Source organism: Melopsittacus undulatus, chromosome 5 (genome assembly GCF_012275295.1).
Source record: "Melopsittacus undulatus isolate bMelUnd1 chromosome 5, bMelUnd1.mat.Z, whole genome shotgun sequence".
Classification (NCBI taxonomy): domain Eukaryota; kingdom Metazoa; phylum Chordata; class Aves; order Psittaciformes; family Psittaculidae; genus Melopsittacus; species Melopsittacus undulatus.
Genome location: NC_047531.1, coordinates 86,314,106 through 86,333,437, shown reverse-complemented (window position 1 = coordinate 86,333,437; position 19,332 = coordinate 86,314,106). Strand labels below are relative to the sequence as shown.

Below are 19,332 nucleotides of genomic sequence, written 5' to 3'. Positions count from 1 at the left end.
CAGAGGCAATACCAGCTTTTTATTCAATGCTTTCCTGTTTGTGCGCCTGCATGACTGCATGTCCTATTGCATCACACTGGAGGTCTCTGTTGGTTTACTTCTGTGGCATCTAACAGAACTGTTTTGGGAAGTCCTCTCTACATGCCTTTTGTCTAAACACTCAACTTTGCACCTCGTACTTCAAAATACATTTTGTTTGAGCAAGCCCAGGCCAATAATTCAAATCACAGCCCTGTCCAAACCCTCCACTCCTTTGCCATGTTACTTGCATGGTTAGTTAGTGGTACTTTATTGTTCAGGGTATTGATGGAAACATTGAATAGCAGTGATCCAGATCGCAGCATTTTAAGGAAAGTGTCCTCACAAAGAAGGCTGATTTGACCAGAGTACAAGCATTTAGCAATAGATGGTCACCATTGAATGTCAGCATTTAATACGCTCCTGTACTCTGATTGCCTTATTTCTTGTAATCTCTTCAGCTTTGTCCAGGGACTGCTATCAGGCTAACTTGTGAGAAAGTGACATGCCAATTTATGTCTGCAGGTTTGAGATGTTTGTCCCCAGTAGGTGCTGCCTTTTCATTTCTTCAAGTTACTAGGAGACTTGCAGAGTTCTTTACCACCCTCAAGCTCTTTCTTTCCAGGGAACAGAGGGTTTTATGGACTATTTGATCCTTTTCTACATCATCCTCAACAGCACTACCTCCTCTGCACAGGTTGCCAGCAATTAAAACAAAGAAGCCCAAAAAGCCCTGAACTTTAAAATACTAAACCAAAGGTTCTGTAGTCTTCTACAAAATCAGCGGCAGTGCACCATCTGTCAGTTCTTCTGTGTATAACTGGGAAGCTAACCTCTGCATCTGGAACATAAGCTTGACCTGGAATGAAAAGGATATTACAAGAGACAGGAAGAGGTATTGCTGTCTCCCACAGCAACTTGTCAGATGTCCCCAGGAAAATAGGGGAAATTTGGGGGATCCTAGAGACTTATCAGTAGCAGCATTTGTTCTCTCAGACTCCCGCAGCAACAGTTGCACACTGTCGTTTTAATGCAGGGAGAGACTGTGGTGCTTCCAGTGTTGCTGTGGTGACTAATGAGGTTTTAATGCCACCTGCTGTAAACAGCTGGATTTAAAGCAATCCTAAGCAAGGACACTTTAGACCAGTAACATTTTCTTTTACAATGACAATGCTTTTAGCTTTGGAGAAGCAAAAAGAAAGAACCTTGATGTTGGTGAGTACCACCACATCTGCTGTCTGTTGGTCCTGTGGACGGTTTCAGCTGTTGCTTTGGGCCAGGTCAGCAATGAGTTGCAATTTCCTACAGCCAATCTGTGCCACTTAGCAACTATTGGGACATGGTTCTAGGGATCATTCAAGCCGTAGCCCATATCCTGGATGTTCGTTGCCAGATACCTGAAGCAAACAGCTGTGTGAATATTAAGAGGGAAAGTGTATCATCAGTATTTAGGTATAAAAAAAGCTTATTAGTAGTATATTAGATTCATGCTAGTCATAACCTTAAATTGTAAGTAATACACAATCCATGCACAAGGAAGGACTGGGAACTCTAGAAATTAAAAGCATTACTTTAGAGGTTTTATTCTAAACAAGGTAGCTTCCTCTCAACAGCATGAAAGGACATTTTCAAGATTAATTTGAGCGAATAATCTTACAAAATGTTTCTAAATGGCTCTAAATTGTTCATACATTGTATTTGCTGCCTTCTTAGCGATTACTTCAGTAAATCTGTTCACCAACGAATGTCTCAATGCAAAAGTCACAGAAGCCTTCGTGAAAGCAGCAGTGACATCTTGTGGCCCCTTCAAACAATCCAGAACTAGTCCGTCCTGTGTTCCATGCCTGCTGGTGGTACCTGCAGCTGTGCCAACATCTGGAGCTTTGATGGTGGGAAGGGTCCTCTCACCAGGCAGCCAAATATGAGTTGCCTTTGCACAAACACAGTGGACTCACTGGGGCTTGTGGAGAGGAAGATCAACCAGCCCATATTGTTTGCACTCATAAAAGATATACAAAGCACACAGATTCGTGCATTTCCCTGTTTTACCCAGGTTATCCCATTGATATCACTTTGAGAGGGGTTATGATCATTACTGATCACTGGCTTTGGGTCTCCACTCAATTTTAATTTAAATCCTAACCTGCACCTCTGAATTAGGCAATCAAGGTGAGCTGACCAGCTATACACCCTCTGCAATTGTTAGAGAGGCGCTTCCAGGAGGTAATTCTCATCTTTATATACCTATTTTAGGAAGGGTTGAATCCATTGTGCAGCAGGAGAACTATGATATAGTTTGCATCACAGGAACGTGGTGGGATGACTCACACAGCTAGAATGCTACAGTGAATGTCTATAAACTCTGCAGAAGGGATAGGCAAGAAACAAGGTGGAGAAGGAGGGGATGGTCTGTGGATTGCCCTGTATCTTAGGGAATATTTTGATTTGTCTAGAGCTTAATGACGGTGATGATAGAGTTGCATGTTTATGTGTAAGAATTAGGAGGAAGGCCAACAAGGCAGATATCATGGTGGGAGTCTGTTATAGACCACCCAATCAGCATGAAGAGGCAGATAAAGTATTCCATAAACAGCTGTGAGAAGTCTCATATTCACTTACCCTTGTTCTCTTGGGGGACTTCAGCTTAGCAGATTTCTGCTGGAAATACAATACAGAAGAGAAGAAAGTCCAGGAGGTTCCTGGAGTGTGTGGAAAATAACTTCCTGACACAGCTGGCAAGTGAGTCAGCCAGCAAAGGCACCCTGCTTGGCCTGTTGTTTATGAGCAGAGATAGACTTATGTCCAACTTGATGGGGATAGTGATCACTTGGTGCTTACCTGGACATCAGCTGACAGCTGCCTTCTGTGATGGTGGGACTTTCACCCCAGGAACAAAAGTGGCCCTAACTTCATGCAAAAAGATGTTCCTTATAAAACCGCAGGTTTGGGATTTTTCCTCCCGGGAAGCTGCAACCTCAGTTAAGGGAAGGTATTTTTTTTTCCTGTGGGAAAGTTATGCAAATATTCAGTGTGATAATTTGTTATTTCTCACTGATTGTAATTTCTTTCCAGTGCTGTAACGCAGTGAAGGAATATCTCAGGTTTTTAACCTGACTTTGAATTCCATTTCTAAATGTTGACTCAAAAATTGGTTTGTATCATCCAGTAGCTTCATGATTTATTTTGTTTTAACTGAGAGATTGCAAACAGAAATGTTTTTTGTTCTGAATATCCCCAGGGTAAACACTGGTTTTGTGTTCCTTTCATCTAGCTCTAAGATGCAAATGTTTTTACTAATATTTTTTCTGCTATCTTTGTGATACTCTCTTCCCAAGAGTCTCCTTTAGTGGGAATTTATTACAGGATTTGGTATTCAGCTGTGTTAGACTCTGTCTGTAATACACTTGCCTTCTCTTTTCAGCACCAGTGGCTCCAGAGATCACCTCCGTAGAATATTACAACCACCTTTTGTACGTCACCTGGACCTATGGGGGAGATGGCACTGACCTTTCGCATTCCAGGATGCTGCATTGGATGGTCATTGCAGAAGGAAAGAAAAAAATCAAGAAGAGTGTAAGTATGAGTGGGGAAACTGCCACTCATTTCTCTGTGTTCTTTTTTGCTGAGTCAACAAATTTGCATTACAAAGTTTAAGCAAGTTGATTAAGACTGGTAGAAGCTGATCAGTTGAAGTTGTTTCACAATGTTAACATCACTTCCAAAGACCCAAGCTCTCAAAATAGCTAGTGGACAAAATGGTTCCATGATGATCCAGTATAAGTGTTGGTACTTAAGGGTACATAAGGATTTTAAAATAGCTTATATATGTCTGAGCTGCAGACAGTAAAACACTTTTTAGTGAACAGATTTGGTCTTTTAATTTTCTATTTATCAATAATCAGACTACACTACTGGCACAAGGGTTTTTTTCAGTTCATTCAGGCCAGGTACTATTACTTCCCATTTCCTGACTTTATCAGACATTCTTAGAAATTACATGTTTCTCATTTTCTGTTTTGAGTACAAGTTCCACAAACTGATGGGATGAGGATTTCACCTGGAATGTGTGCACTTCATAGAAAACTTACAATGCTAAGATGTGTTCTTGGCACATTATCTCGAACTTTCTGAGCATATTTAAAAATCACTTAAAGAAATCTGGGGTTTCCAATTACAGATTAAAGTCATCCTGCTGCAGGGTACTGAGGTGCATGTTCAACCTGAAGTACAAGAGCAGCCCCTCAGAACTGTTTGAAGAGCCCCCAGTGAGATGTGAAATAGCAGAGGAGCGCTGAAAAGCAGGAATGTGTATGGCCAGCAGTGTAGCTACGTATAGCCTGTAGCATGTGACTGTTTTCTAAACCACTTCTGAGCTTTAATTGTTGACAGGCAGAAAGTATTTGGTCTTTTCCAAGGGAAAGGTTTCCCTTCTACAACTGAAGACTCAGCAGATGCTGAATTGGGAGTGGATTTTCAGCATAAGCACAAATTCATCAGCAACTTTCATTTTGATTTATATGGAGCACCCTGGCTTTCATTGGATTCCTAGTGGCTGCAAGAGTACACCCATCTGGAGCTTGTTACAGCATGAATCTAATTACATGATTAGTAGGACTGTTCAAAAACATTGCATTTCTCAACAGCAGGAGCTTCCAATATTTGGATCTTTGTTTCAAACAAGGAAGAAAACTCCACAATTTTTTTTTCCTACAAATAATATATTCTAAAAGTGGATTCTAAAAACATTGTGCTATAATAGCCCTGTTCTCTCTTCCTTCCAAAAGTCATCTCTCTGCAAGGTTATTGTTCTTCGAAAAAATCCACTTCCTGTGCCATTCAACATCAATTCAACTGTTTTAATATTCACTGAATATTTACATCTCAGATTAAATAAATATAAAATAAACATTAAATATAACATTAAATTAAAAAGAATATTGAATAATTTTAGATTAAACAGAAGATTAAAACCAGAAGGTATCTACAGCAGAGGGTATCTGCAAATAAAACTTAAAACTTTAGGAATGTCTTGGGAAATGTTTGTCTTTTTATCATTTTCAGGACAAAAGAACTCAGAAAGTATTCCTTAAGAAATTCCTGCAACAACCTATCTGCAGCTAAGATTTATGGACTTGCTCGTATCTATAAATATGGTACATGTCTGCAGGCATCAGGGTGTTCCTGTTCAGAATAAGATTTGTTAGGCACTTTCAGAAATGGTGTCCTTTAAAAATCATACAATTTAAAAATGGTAATGTCTTTATCTGATTTATTAAGATTGTTATTATGATTAAAATGATAGGTAACATTATGAGGCAATGAGGACTTTTTCTGCTTGCTGTTTCACACTTCCCAAGACTCTGTAGAGGTTGGTTAGTTTTTAGTGGTTGGTTAGTTTTTAGTGAAGTGCTGAAAATAGTTTACTTCATCCTGTTAGTCAGTATTCAGAATTGTCTGTTTCTCTTGTAACTAAAAGCCTGAAAATTAAATTACTATGAAAACCAGTATGAGATTCCTGAGTGTGCCTTTTATAGATAGTCTTCAAGTCCTCTGAAAATAGTCTGTTACAGTATCTAAGTTCTGTGTTATTCTCCCTGATCCTGGAAAAATGGGGAGCTTACCCCTAAAATAGCAGGAGGAAGTTATTCACAATCTGTTGAAGCTCAGCTCAGTTTTGGATTATAACTGGTTTCAAACTTGCAGATGACTGAAGTCAGGTCCTGACATCTATTGTCAAGTCAACAGGTCTCCAGGTAAGTGTTAGACTTGCCCAGCTGGATTTAATTTGCAGGTTCTTAGGATGCATAAAGGCTGCTTATATGTCTCTTGTGTACTCTTCTTAGAGATCTGACTTGATTTAAATTCCTCTAAAATTGTAATGGACTCAAAACCATGGCTTGTTTAACATTTTGCATAACATGAAATATATATGTACAAGAGTGCTTTCATTAGTGTTAAGGGAGATTTTCTTTCTTCCTTAAAATTTCAGTGGTCATATACAAAATAAAGCCTATGATTGTCTTTGTGCATTGTGTTATTCTGCTGAGTGCAATGGCTTTCCACAGTTGATGTCAGTGGGAACCGGTTCATCTAACAAGCCTAGAACACGCAGAAGACATCTGCTGTGATGCACAAAGCTGTATTCATAGTGTATTAAGTGACCAGATTAATTTTAAAGGAAGGATGTATAGTTTATGTCAAATTTAACAGCTGGTGTCTGTAATTATTGTAGGTAACACGCAATGTGATGACTGCAGTGTTGAGCTTGCCTCCGGGGGACATTTACAACCTTTCTGTGACTGCTTGCACTGAAAGAGGCAGCAATACTTCCCTGCCCCAGCTTGTGAAATTGGGTAAGAAATGTAAATTATAAACTCACTCCTTCTCTCATTAGACTGTAAAAGTAACTCTGTCAGCAGGTTCAGCATCTTCCTTATTTCAGTCATGTACCTGTGACCACATTTCTTTTGCAAAGCTGTAATTTTCACCTCACCTTGCTGTGAAGATTCTCATTCCTGCATGTGAAGCTACTCTCCTAAAACAGTGTTACTCAAGAGAGGCAAGAGCAGCAGAATTTGACTGTAAGTGGTAGAGTGGAAATCACTTAATGCCTCGCTGGGAGAATAGCTTCATAGTTGCTTCCTTAAGGTCTTGGAACAGGTTTTGGGAATAGCAACTCAGGTTTCACAGATGAAGTTTTCAATACAAAGCAAAACCTTCCTTGTTTCTGACAAGCCTGTGTCTGTGTCTGCACTCTGCTACCTGGTCTGGTTCCGGTCTCCCCATCCCTCTCCATGAACACAGCCATAGACTTCTAACACCAAAAATGTACCATTAAATACAAAAAAAATGACAGTACTCTTTACAAAAACAAAGGAGATATTTAACAGATGTAAGAAATTCCATGGATTTTCCCTTACCTTCACAAGTCCTGATCACTGTTTTCCCCACGTCTTGTGTCTGTGCACGGACTTATGTCTGTATTATTTCTTCCCAGGACTAAGTGGGTGGATGTGTGAAAGTGAATCTATTCCCCCTCTACCATTGTCCATAGGTACGGTAAAAGTTTTCTGGGGGAATATTCCCAAAATATCAGCTAGCTCTATCTTTCAGACAGGTCCACAAATGCTCTTACTTGTGGCTGTATTATTATATATGCTGTATATTCATGTTGAACAGCCTGAAGCCTAGTTATATCTTCCTGTTCTTTGCTTATGGACAGGAAGACTCTCATTGAACTGGTGTAGGTACTTTGCCCTTGCTGTTTCATTGACAACAAAGATAAGGTGGAATGAATTCCATTGTTGGTTTGGATTTTTTTGGTTTTTGGTTGTTTTGGTGATTGGTTTGGTTTTTTTTCTCGATGCTGTTTGCACTTTGAATAGACAATAGTAAGGATATTATGCCAGAGGTTTTCATTCTCTCTGTTTCTGAGGGAGCAATGGGAGTTGTAATCAGCAGAAGTGGGAACTAACTCTAAGTGATAGACGACTCAGCATTTGGCAGTTGCTTAAGCACTCCTGCCAAATGCTCTTCCCTCCATGATGTTTGCTTCATCCTGGCAACTTTCCACTTGCAGAAAAATTAAGCCATTTGCTGGAGGCAAAAAGAGGATTTGTTTGGGATGATGTCCTAATGCAAAACTCGTATTTTAATTGAGGCCATTTTTTACCTGGAGTGAGGGATGGAATGTGTTCCTGAATCCAAGAGCAGATAGATGGGTGTAATTAAGAGGGACGCTTTCCTATGTAGTACTGGGACAACATGTACACTGCAATCCCCATGACAGAGAAGCAGCCACGTGAATGTGCCTCAGTCCCTACCCAACTCTCCCCCTCATGGCAATATAATCTTGGCAGCCTCCAGCTCTAGAACACAGATCTGATTGTCTGAGGATTGGGTATGCATCCAATATGTCTATAACTACTTGAGCAAATACTTTGTGCCAAGTTTTTTGTGGTGGATCTTACACATCTCATCCAGGCTCCTGTGACAGCATCTCGCAGAATGAAATTAACTGATTATTTGTGAAGGGGAATAATAAGACCAAAACGTTGTTGTACATAGCACATTGTATGTAGTGTGTCGGGATCCTGGAATCCGGTCATTGTTTGAGAGTGACAACTTTAATTAAACATCCATAGATTAGGAAATCTGAAAACTGTGGAGAACAGCTCAGAAATGTTGCCTGAACAACTCAAACTTTGCTTTCTCTGAAGGCAAACCAAAGGAGCCCAGGACACCTGAGGCACTGAAAGCTAGGTATTGCCTAGGTATTGCCAGTACCCATCGTGTGAAGTCATTAGGATGAACATCGGGATCAAGCCTTAGTCTTTAAATGATCTTGGAATAAAAAGAATATCTCGTCCTAACACTGTCCCATTTGCTCCTCCCTCTGCTCCTCAAGGCTTCCCCTCCTATTCTGTGTTTTGCACACACCAGCTTGGTTCAGGCTGCATTGCAGTGAGAGGCAGCCTCCACTGAAGGTCAGTGTGGCCTCCCGCAGGCTGCTGCCCACCCAGCCACAGGGTTCATGGGACCAGAGTTGGCCCTGGTTGTGGCGGCCAAGGCCACCACACATGGGGCTGGGGGTGCTGAGCCCCCCCCCTCCTCCCCCATTGGTGCCATCACATCCAGAAGACCTTCCATATCCCCCCTATCACAGGGTTGTCTCCTCCTCACCAGACCCTTGTGTATGTTTGCCCATTGTCAGTTCATCCAGCACAACAAGCAATGGAGATCAGAGCAATAAGCTGAAGACCCCTGAGGTCTGAACCTCTGCATTCAGTGAGAAGAGAAAATCCCTGTGGCTGAAACGAGTGCAGATTCAGTGGCCTTTAAATGTTAGCTTGATAAAAAAGCTGTTAATTGACTAAATATTCCCTGTGCTACAATTAAATAAACCTAAACAGCCTTTGCTTATGGAAAGATGCTTCTTTGTCATATCCTGGGGAAGGTCTTGCACAGAAAAGCTTTCTCAGGCCAAAAGTGTTGCTAACAGGTAGACAGCCATCCTCCCCCAAGAGTTTCTGCTAACATTGCTCTATTAATAGAATACAGTGCTGATCCTCAAGTGAGGGTTCTGTTGAAAAGGGAAGTGATTATCCAACTGCCCAAATAGAGAACAGTTTAAATAGAGAAGAAAACGCAACAGCTTTATCATCTTCTCATTTTACAGTGGTAGTTTATCACCATGAGAGGCAGGACTTTATACTGGCAGGCTTTATCTGAAGGAAATGAAAGATAGAAAGGCATCAGGCATTTCTTTCCTTTTTGTTCAAGGCTTCCTCTCAGTTGTCCGGAAACTTAAAGATAAGCTTAATAAAAGGAGGTTTTCTCTTAAACAGAACCAGCCCCTCCAAAATCACTGTTTGCTGTCAACAAGACTCAGACCTCTGTGACTCTGCTTTGGGTGGAAGAAGGAGTGGCTGATTTCTTTGAAGTCTACTGCCAGCAGGCTGGATCTGGTCAGGAAACTAAAGTCCAGGTATGTAAGCAGCTCTTCTTTGGTTTCTGCTCTTCATCTCTGAAACTGAAACCGGGCTTTGCATCTTTCTGGTTTGGTGTCTGGTTTGTGTGTAATGCCCAATGACATTTTATGCTCAGTACACAAGTTAGATGATTAAACCAAATGTGGTAGAGTGGTTCAGAATTTAACTTAAAATTTAACTTAGAATTTATTTTAAAAGTTAAACTACTAAAATATTTCAATGACTAAAATCATGCTGGAGAGTATAGAAAAGCCTAGGAGGACCTTTAAGTCCATTTGCATGTTGTATCTGTTTTCTTTTACTATATCAGGATTTAAAACCCACAAAAGTGTTTACTAGGGACATAGTAATTAAAACATCGCATAAATATGTTATGCAAAGAATTTACACTGGCTAGAAAAACTAAGGTGTGGGATGTTGATCATAGTTATTGCCCAAAGGCTTTGCTCTAGCATTGTTTTTCACCTTGGCCTGCCAAAAGAAGCAGAGATGGCACATATTCATACAAGGGGATGGGGATTGCAACTGCCTTGGCTACGCTTTGAATAACATAACTGCCTGTATGGCTTAGTAACCAGAGCTCATGAGGTCTGCCCACCTCTGAGGATGCCCCTCGGGTGGCAGCACTTTCACCCACCAACCCTTTGACTGACTAAACCCCTATGAGGAGTTTCTCACCCTTCTGCTCTCCCTAAGGGGCTCTGGGACCCCCTTTGGTGATCTGGGCTGTTCCTGATGCTGTTTTCACCCGTTCCTCTCTTCTCTGCCAGACTGCTGGGATACCTGCCTATTTTCAGGCAGGGCCTGGTGATGTTCCCTGGAGTTTGAAGCGCTGATTTCTTTCAGTAGATCTGATTGTATCTGTTCAGTTATATGGGTGAAGAGGAGAGCACTCATCTGTGCTCTGTTGCTTACAGGAGAAACAAACTGTGTGTTTTTCCCCATGTCTGCAGGAACCTGTCACTGTCTCTTCACACGTAGTGACCATTTCCAGCCTAACCCCTGCCACTTCCTACAACTGCAGTGTAACCACCTTCAGCCACAATAGCCCCAGCATCCCCACTTTCATTGCGGTTTCCACCATGGGTAAGCAGTACTTCCCTGCTTTCTTCTTCCTCTTCCAGCTACAACATCTGTTTCTCCTTGCTTTCTAAAGCTGCTCTCAGTAATGCTGGCCCCAGGGGTTGTTTGTATCATGGAAAGGCTGCCAGATGTGGATGTGATGAGGAAGCAGCTTTAGAAAGTTCTTAGAAGAATCCTTGCTGGGGAGATGACTTGGAAAAATATATTTAATGTAATAATTAAAATATATTTAATCAAATATATTTAATGTAATTGTAAAAGTTATTGTAAAGTTATTCTGACCAAGGAAAGTAAAAAGGGTTTCTGGCAAAACGAGCAGAACAGGTTATCTGGTATCATAATAGTACAGTTGATAAAACTGCAATATGAGACCAAAATAAATCAAGGTTTTGTTACTGAGACTTGATTCCAGTTCTTATTTAAAACAGCATATATTGTACAAATTTATTTGCAAAAGACACTCCATTCTAACACATGATATTACAGTGCCTCAGCCTGTTGTTTTGCTTTTGGGTCAGAAAAGATATTGATTATTTTGGAAGATCAACTTCAGAGTTGAAATGTCCTTTGGAGACATAGAGGATGATGAATTTCTGTATTTTATATTTCTTTCACTGTTTTCTCTTGTGTTGTGAATTTCAGTGAAAAGCAAAAAAATAATAATACTCACAAAATACCAAAGTTTTAACAAAAATGCCCGAATGAAGACATTTCTCCACAGAAATTCTGTAAGAGCAATAACAAGTCAAAACTTCACTATTTCTAGTGGGAGATTTTTCCCTGGGCTGAATGGGATCAGTTCAGAAGGATAACACTATCAACATTCAGGGGGAAAAAAGAAACACAAAAAAACCCAAAATGAGCCCCACGGCAAAACTGACTTCTGAATTAACCAAGATTCCTTGTTTGTATGTACAGTCACCGAGATGAATCCCAATGTAGTGGTAATCTCCGTTTTAGCCATCCTAAGTATCCTTCTGATTGGACTGCTGCTGGTGACTCTTGTTGTACTCAGGAGAAAACATCTACAAATGGCCAGGTAAGTCCAGATTCATGCTAGTTCCAAAACACACCAATAGCTGCAATTGAGGATGCTTTTGTGCATGGGTGCTGCTCAAGATGCTTGTGAACAAGATACCTTCAACATCTTGCTGCTGTTTATGAGTAGCAGTCTTCTCCCTCTGTTTTCATTCTTGACCTGAGTTATAAGCTCAACCTTGTCTCATTTTGAGCTTTGCCAAGAGTGGGGTTGTGTCAGGAGCCTAAAGGATAATTAGGATCTGAGGCAACTAGGCATGAGCAAGACATCAAGATGTTTAGCAGATCTTTCCTACAGTTTGGAGCAGGAGATTTTCCATATCAACAGATAAGACAGTTTGTTAATCAGATCCAGGATGCTGCATTTAAAGGCCATAAAAGGCCTGAGCCCTAGCAGCCAAACCCCTAAGATGAGGGAGAATGTGCCCAGGGCCCTGTTAGTCTCTCTCTAGAGCACTTGCCAGTCTGCCCCCATGTCCTGGTCTTCCAGTTGTCCAAATTCTGCATTCATATGAGCTTCTTTCCTATAGGAACTGCAGTATGGGAAAGACCATATGGGCTCACCTCTATGGTGGAAGACTGCATGTCTTTCCATGCAGTCAGGATGCATGCAAATATACACTGAAACTCACAAATCCAGAAGGGATCTCAGGTTCTGCTCTTCACTTATAACACTGAAGATTCCAATTTATAGTGTCATACAGATGAAAGGAAAACTTATCTTGTAGGAGTATAGGGGTGCTGTTCCTTCAGCTATCTGCACAAATCATTTGTATCTGAATATTGAAATTCAGTTTCATTTTCCTGGCGGTTTTACCTGTACAGTTCACTTTAATATGGGTTTTATTGCGGCCTGCGTGAACTGTGTTTTTCCAAACCCTCAATATGTAGTTCACCTCCTGGTTTTGGAAGTGCCTGGAGTCTTCATCCCTTTATAATCTGAGCAATATATTTTATGTTGATTTACTGTGCTGTCTCAAGAAAGGAAATTATTTCATGTAGAAAGCCCACCAACTTATGTGAAGAATCTAGCACTTGGTTACCTAGCAGACACTGTTATTTTATGTGTTTTGGCTATGAATTCCATGCAACAGATGACCATATCACACATTTAGCTGGCTCCATGAAAATCCCAGCTAAATTAATTCTCTTTCATATTTAATTACTTTGCAGGCAACCCAAAACTTTTTCTTTATATCATCTCTTCTAGCCCCAGAAGGTAAAAACTCCTGAAGGAAATCAAAAAAGTAGATTGAGTAAGAAGCTGGAAGCAATTGTTTTCTTAAATCAAGGAATCAAAAGTAGTCAAGTCAGTTTATCATTATATTAATATTTAATATAGCAAGATAAATATTTAGCATATATACTGAGGCCAACAGCTAGTGCTAAAGCCAGACTATAGAAAGCCCAAATCTGGACAGAAGATGAGTCCTATTTGAAATCTATATTAGCAACTTCTCCCTTATTTCACTCTTTTTAAAGCATCATTAGGAAACCTAATCTCAGATGGTGCTGAACATTTGTTAGTTTTGGATGACTATGTTAAGGGATTTCAGTTATGTTGGTCACAGATTACCTCACATCAAGTCACAGATGTAGTGTTCAGCAGTTCTCCACAAAACTGGGAGTTCTGTGTTAAATCAACATCAGAGCAAGCATTGTGAATCTGAAAATGGTAACTTTGTACCCAATGGTCTTCCTGAAACAGGGAATGCGGGGCTGGAACCTTTGTCAATTTTGCATCTTTAGAGAGAGATGGAAAGCTTCCCTATAACTGGTGAGTGTTTGAAGCAAGGCTTTTAGTTATGTCTTTTCCCATCTATGCTTTTTTGGCAAATATGATCATTAATCTTAAGTGCTTAATTTTTATGCCATCACTGTCCTTCCTTAAGATATTTTTGGGTTTTTGAATGATGACTAAAGACTGTATTCTGTCACCTTCTATTTTTAGTAGGGAATGATGTATATACGTGTTAACCAAGTTGCATAGATGTGTTTTGGAAGGATATTTTTCCTTTCTCTTACAGACATATTTCCTTGCATAAAACAAGTGTAGAAACTTGATCTATAAATCCATTAACACCTCCATAGAGATATATTTACATCCAGAAGTAAGCCTGCCTGTAGATGTCTAATTAGCAACTGTCTTCATGCAGTGCTATTAATTAGTTTCTCAGGACAAGCCAACTCAAATATTTACTGTAACTTAATGTTCAGTACCATTGAAAAGGCTCCAAAAACCCCCAACATACTCTTACTGATCTAGGAAACCAGACTTGCAGGCACAGACTATGGACTCGAAACCATCATTGACACCATCCGCAGAAGAAAAGTATTTGAACAAAGAATGCCTGTAGGATTAGATATTATAGAAGCAAATGTGCTCTTCAGAGCTAATTGACTGGCACCAGTGTGGTCATTTCCATTCCTATTATGGAAAATGAGGGTTAAGGGCTGATCCAAGGTTTACTGGTTTGTTATTTAGCAATCTCTGCAAAAGCTTCTTCTCTTTCAAGACAAGGCCAAACACAGATAATTAAAAGCATACTGCCAGCCCCCTTCCAGGATTTAGGGAAATCATAGAATCATAGAAGAGTTTCAGTTGGAAGGGACCTTCAAATGTCATATGTGCCTTAGTTTTACACCCATGGTCACATTTGCTGACGGCCAGGAAGTTGAAAAGAGGAGTTGGTGCACAGGGAACTGCTTCCATGATCTCATAGAATGCAGCCTGCCAGCAAGGATGGGATTAAATGGCTTGACACTGCACTACAGCAAGCCTTTTGCTAATAAGCATGCAAACTGAACTAACAAGCCCTGCAAATCTTGTCAATACCTCACTGTGCTGCTAATTAACTGGATATTAAACAAGCTTCACTTGCTTGGTTTAGCTTTAATAGCAGCCAGCTCTATGTAGTACAAACTAATCTTTCAGCTTCCCTTGCTTGGACTATATTAATGGCAAAGAAGGCAGAAGATCAAACACTCATGTTAATTAAATAGCCAAGCTTGAATCAAATGATTAAATTAGCAACAGATGTTATTAAAATCATAAAAGGCTTTTTTATGGGAAAGGAAATTAACTAATAGGTTTGGATGTGAAAGTTCTTGTTGCTTATTATATGTGTATATATATGTGTATATGTGTGTATATATATGTGTATATATGCATATGTGTATACATACATAAATTATGTTATAAAAATATAAATTGAGGAAAATATTCTTACTTACTATCTCCACAAATTTCTGTTACTGAAGTCAGTGCTTCCTAATCTTATGGTCCTGACTTCTCTGGAAGTTAGTAAAGATATCTTGTTTTGTGTGCCTCTGTTGTCTAATGTCAAGACCAAATTCACTGTCCATCCAGGCAGTCAAATGGAAAATATGGCCCTAGAGACAGGTAGAAGGATTAAGAAGCCAAATTTCCTTAGGGATTATTCCAGGGATCTAGTAAAGCAGCTATGGGCATATCCACAGATTCCTAAGGAAAGCTCAACACAGCAGAGTTTTCAGGATTTGAGCACTCTCTGCATCCTTCTTTTAATTGCATACAATTGTTCAGTATACCTAAACAGGAGGTGAAAGGCTATGTAATTCCAGGAAAACAATATTGTATTTATTGAGCAATTACATAGTTTTCATATGTTGAATAAAATCCATTGGTTTAGATGTCAGAGTTCCTAATTTGTGAACAATATAAATAGGTTTGCAATCATGCTACCATGTGATTTGATAAAGTGGAAATTTATCAGGATGACAAAAAACTTAGGCCCACTGTAGGAGAGGATCAGGTGTGAGAACATGTTAGGAACCTGAATGTGCACAGTTCCATGGGACCTGATGAAATCCATCTGCGAGTCCTGAGAGAGCTGGCAGATGAAGCTGCTAAGCCACAGTCCATCACATTTAAGGCAGTCAGATGAAGCTCCTTCAGTCCCTGAAGATTGGGAAAAGAGAAATATAACCCCCATTTTCAAGAAAAGGAACATAGAAGACCCAGGAAACTACGGACCAGTCAGATTCACCTCTGTGCCTGGAAGGATCATGGAGCAGGTTCTCATGAAATCTATGTTACGACACATGAAAAACACTGAGGTGGTTGATGACTGACCTCCACAAACCCTACCAACACCTGGGGAAGGGTCCATGCAGAAACTGTGCTGCCCCTTTTCTGTTCAGCAGCAAAACTCATTAAAGAATAACTTGGAGTTTCCACTGCATGGGCAGTTTCCCACCACTGGTTGGAAGATTAATGTTAGAGATGATGACATTTGACATGACTTTCTTATCAGAGAAAACACAGTATCTGCCAATTTGGTAAGATCCAAGAGTATGCCAAAAAAGGCAACTTCACTTTGTAGCTCTTTAGAACAGTTGTAGAAGAATGGTATAGCTTTTAGGACAGCAGATTTTCTGATGGGGGGGAAAAACACTGAGGGTGTTTTCCATTGCTAATGGAGCAATCTTTGTTTAAGTTTCATGAGTTGAAAAGTACCTGTAGCCCACTCCACCAACAGTAGAACACGCCTGAGTAGGTTTCCTGGATTAATGCAGAGCAGAATGTGGTAAAGAGGTTGCAAATGCAGAAGTTTAGAATGATTTTGTACTCACAGTTCCATTAGCCACAATGAGATCTGCTGTGAATTCATAGACACCACAATAATTTTCATCATAAAGAATTTTATGTTGGATATCTGAAAATTCTGCATAGGGTGTCAGGTCGAGGACTAAAATTTCTATAGATGTTAATAATATGAAGTAAGAGGAAACCTTTAAGGATTTAGCTGATTTTTGAAATAGAATGTGCTGATCTCCTGATTTCTGTTTGTCTTACTAACTCTCCTCACTTTTTCATCTTTATGTATGTTATTTATTAATGCTCACAGGCGTAGAAGTGTATTTGCTTTCCTAACTCTGCTACCCTCATGCCTTTGGACTGATTATCTTTTGGCATTTTATATTAATCCTTGGTAAGTGATTTACTTGTTTTTCCATATGCAATGTGTAAACAATGTTAGTTTCTATTACATGAAAAATGTGTGATACCTCTGCTTTCAAATGGGTCAAGGCTTTTGAAGATACAATTTCTTGTACTAGAACTCATATTGGAGAGGATGTGGGTATCAAAGTATTTGCTACCCTGCTTCATCTGGTTTGTTGATGCTCAAATCCATTTTGGTATTGAAAAGCTAATCTTATGGTGGCCATCATATTCATCTCATTGCTGTCTTTGCAGTTTCTGCCACTTCACTGTAAGTCCCGGCTTCTTCTGTCCCAGTTATTCATTTGTTCATTGCCTGCCATTGCCTTCTGCTGCTTTTGTATTACTAAAATTGCTTAATCGTGCCCCACCTGTTTGGTGTGTGTTGTCAAATACCTTAGTTTTTAAAGGTGTGGTTAGGCTCACCTGACATTAGTAAAAGTTTTACTTTTGGAAACAACAGTTGACTGAGTATCAGTACAAACTAGTGGTCTCAAAGTATAAAAACTGGGTTACTCTGTGTGTGTCTCTGTGTGTATGTGTATATAGTTAATAGTTTAGTCTGAAAATAGTTCATAAAGATATAATACATAACTGATTGGGGTTTGTTTAAGTACCTAACCAACAAAACCACAGTATTTAGAACCTGAACTGTTTTATGAACCATTTAACAAATAAGTGTAATTGACTATGATTTAAAAGTGCTCAATTTATATAAAACAAACAAGTTCCTGATGGTCTTGAGTCCAAGGTATAGTGATTCACAAAACTGTGGTACCAAAGTTAAGGTTTACTTTTGACCAAATATCTTCTCTGCTGCTACCATAGTACTACCGTTCGGCACAAAAGCCCTGGCAGGCAGGCACTGGCATCTTCAGCATAGGGATTTCCGAGACTGGTTTTCATTGAGTTGCATAGAGTATGTATTAAAAATCATGTAAATTTTCAGTGTGCCTAAAAATGAGTGGGTTTATGTAACTAAAGGTCCATTTCTTCTCCCAAGAAAATAAAAGCATGATCCCAGCACCCAGGTGAAGAACAGCATCTTTCCAAGGTTAATATTATATTGACTTTTAACTTACCTGACGCAAACTCAATTCTCAGAGCTGCAAAGTGATGGAGGATCAGGCAAGCAGTTTGTTATTACATAGGTTACACTGATCTCTCTTAAGTCTCTAATGGTCAAGAAGCCCAAGGTGGCCACTATCTATGGCACTGCTGCAAAAACTTTGTAATCTTCTTTTTCCCTTTTTCCTCTTTTTGGTTAATATGCATTAACTCACCTTGCCAGATATGTATCTTCAGAAGTTTCCTCTTCAATCAAGCTACCTAGTTTAGTATAGATGACCAAGTTTAAAGGAGCTGAATGAGATGAGAGTAATCCCTCTCTTTGAATTTTAATCTGTAGGGTAAATGGAAGAACAGATGAAACACGGGCTAATGTTTCAAATGTTTTTGTTTTGCACACAAATGAATTTAAAACATTTATGAACATTCAGAAAACAATTACAATGCTATAAAAGAAAGGCCTCTTGAGACTATCAAAGCACAAGGAAATGTTGCTGAGAAATTGATGTCAATCATTTGTTTTATTGCGTCTTGAAGTGTTCCCTGGAGAAGTGTTCTTAGAAGCATTCCTACCATAAACAGCATTCAGATTTCTTTTTCTTTTGAAATGAATTCCAATGTGCCCGACATTAAAAGGTTTATTGTAGTCATAGGGGATAAAAAAATAAATGTATTGAATAACTTAGAGAAATTAATTTCATTATCTCATTGGGAAAAATCGTTAAAGTTGTAGAATACTACTAGGCTGTGAGTATAGTACACATAAATGTACAGATATGCCACAGATAGTATCTGTTTAGATAATAGTAGACTGAAGGATTTTAAGTATTTGCAAAGTAAACCTTGGCAAGGTAAATCCTTCACAGTAGTGTAAAGCTGCTATTGCTGTAGCTTGTTTATTCTGCAACAGAAGCTCCACATCTGAATGGAAATGTACCTTGACAAGATACCCAAATTACTATGGGTTGGGTGCAGCTATCCAAAAACTGAACATGTTGTAAAACTGAATTTTGGAAATGAAGAGTGGGTTTTGTGTGTGCTTTTGGTTTTGGGATTTTTTTAGTTGTTATAATGTAATGAATAGACAAATATTGTTTAATGCTCAGGAAGAAAACAATGATACTACTAAAATCTCTTCTGAGTGTTCTGCGGATGACTTAACAGAGGATATAAGTGTTCTCAGACCTCTAGCCAAATTATTTCAGGGTGCTCACTTTGTGCATTCAATCTGATTGATTGCTTAATATTTTTTCGGCAGCCACAAGATGAACACAGACCCTTTCCCCAAAAACACCCCACATGATGGTAGTTAGTGCAGTGCAGTTCTTAAGTCCATATCTTGTGGGTTATGCCTCTTAACACACTCACAAGCTTGCTTGCAAGAGTCATTAGTGAATTATATGACTCATAAATCATGTGAAGACAGTGTATAACATGACTGGTATAATTATCTCTAGCTGTGAAAAGTCATTTGATATTACCTGAGGTTTAAGCTTGAATCCAATGAACTCAGCGGGATATTTGCCATTGTCTCCACTGATCATCATAAGCAGGTTATGAAATGGGTGATAAATGTTGCTCAGGCCCTTTTTTTGCTTCACCCTTACTTGAATTTGCAAATAGTGGTCTTCCTTTACCCAGCAGATGCTT

The 19,332-nt window shown here is 39.4% G+C and overlaps 1 protein-coding gene across 4 annotated transcripts in view; it reads left to right on the top strand.

The window, feature by feature from the left end:
• Window positions 1-19,332, top strand: part of PTPRO (protein tyrosine phosphatase receptor type O) — a 133,938-nt gene that overhangs the window by 101,587 nt on the left and 13,019 nt on the right. For 2 of the 4 annotated variants that reach the window (XM_034063220.1, XM_034063222.1), the window contains 7 exons: window positions 3,440-3,591; window positions 6,251-6,371; window positions 9,366-9,505; window positions 10,463-10,595; window positions 11,511-11,631; window positions 13,339-13,407; window positions 16,520-16,603. In XM_034063220.1, the coding sequence (XP_033919111.1) occupies window positions 3,440-3,591; window positions 6,251-6,371; window positions 9,366-9,505; window positions 10,463-10,595; window positions 11,511-11,631; window positions 13,339-13,407; window positions 16,520-16,603 (820 nt within the window). Of the gene's footprint in view, window positions 1-2,816; window positions 2,890-3,439; window positions 3,592-6,250; window positions 6,372-9,365; window positions 9,506-10,462; window positions 10,596-11,510; window positions 11,632-13,338; window positions 13,408-16,519; window positions 16,604-19,332 lie in introns of those variants that run through there. The other 2 variants (XM_034063223.1, XM_034063221.1) reach the window with 2 other exon arrangements.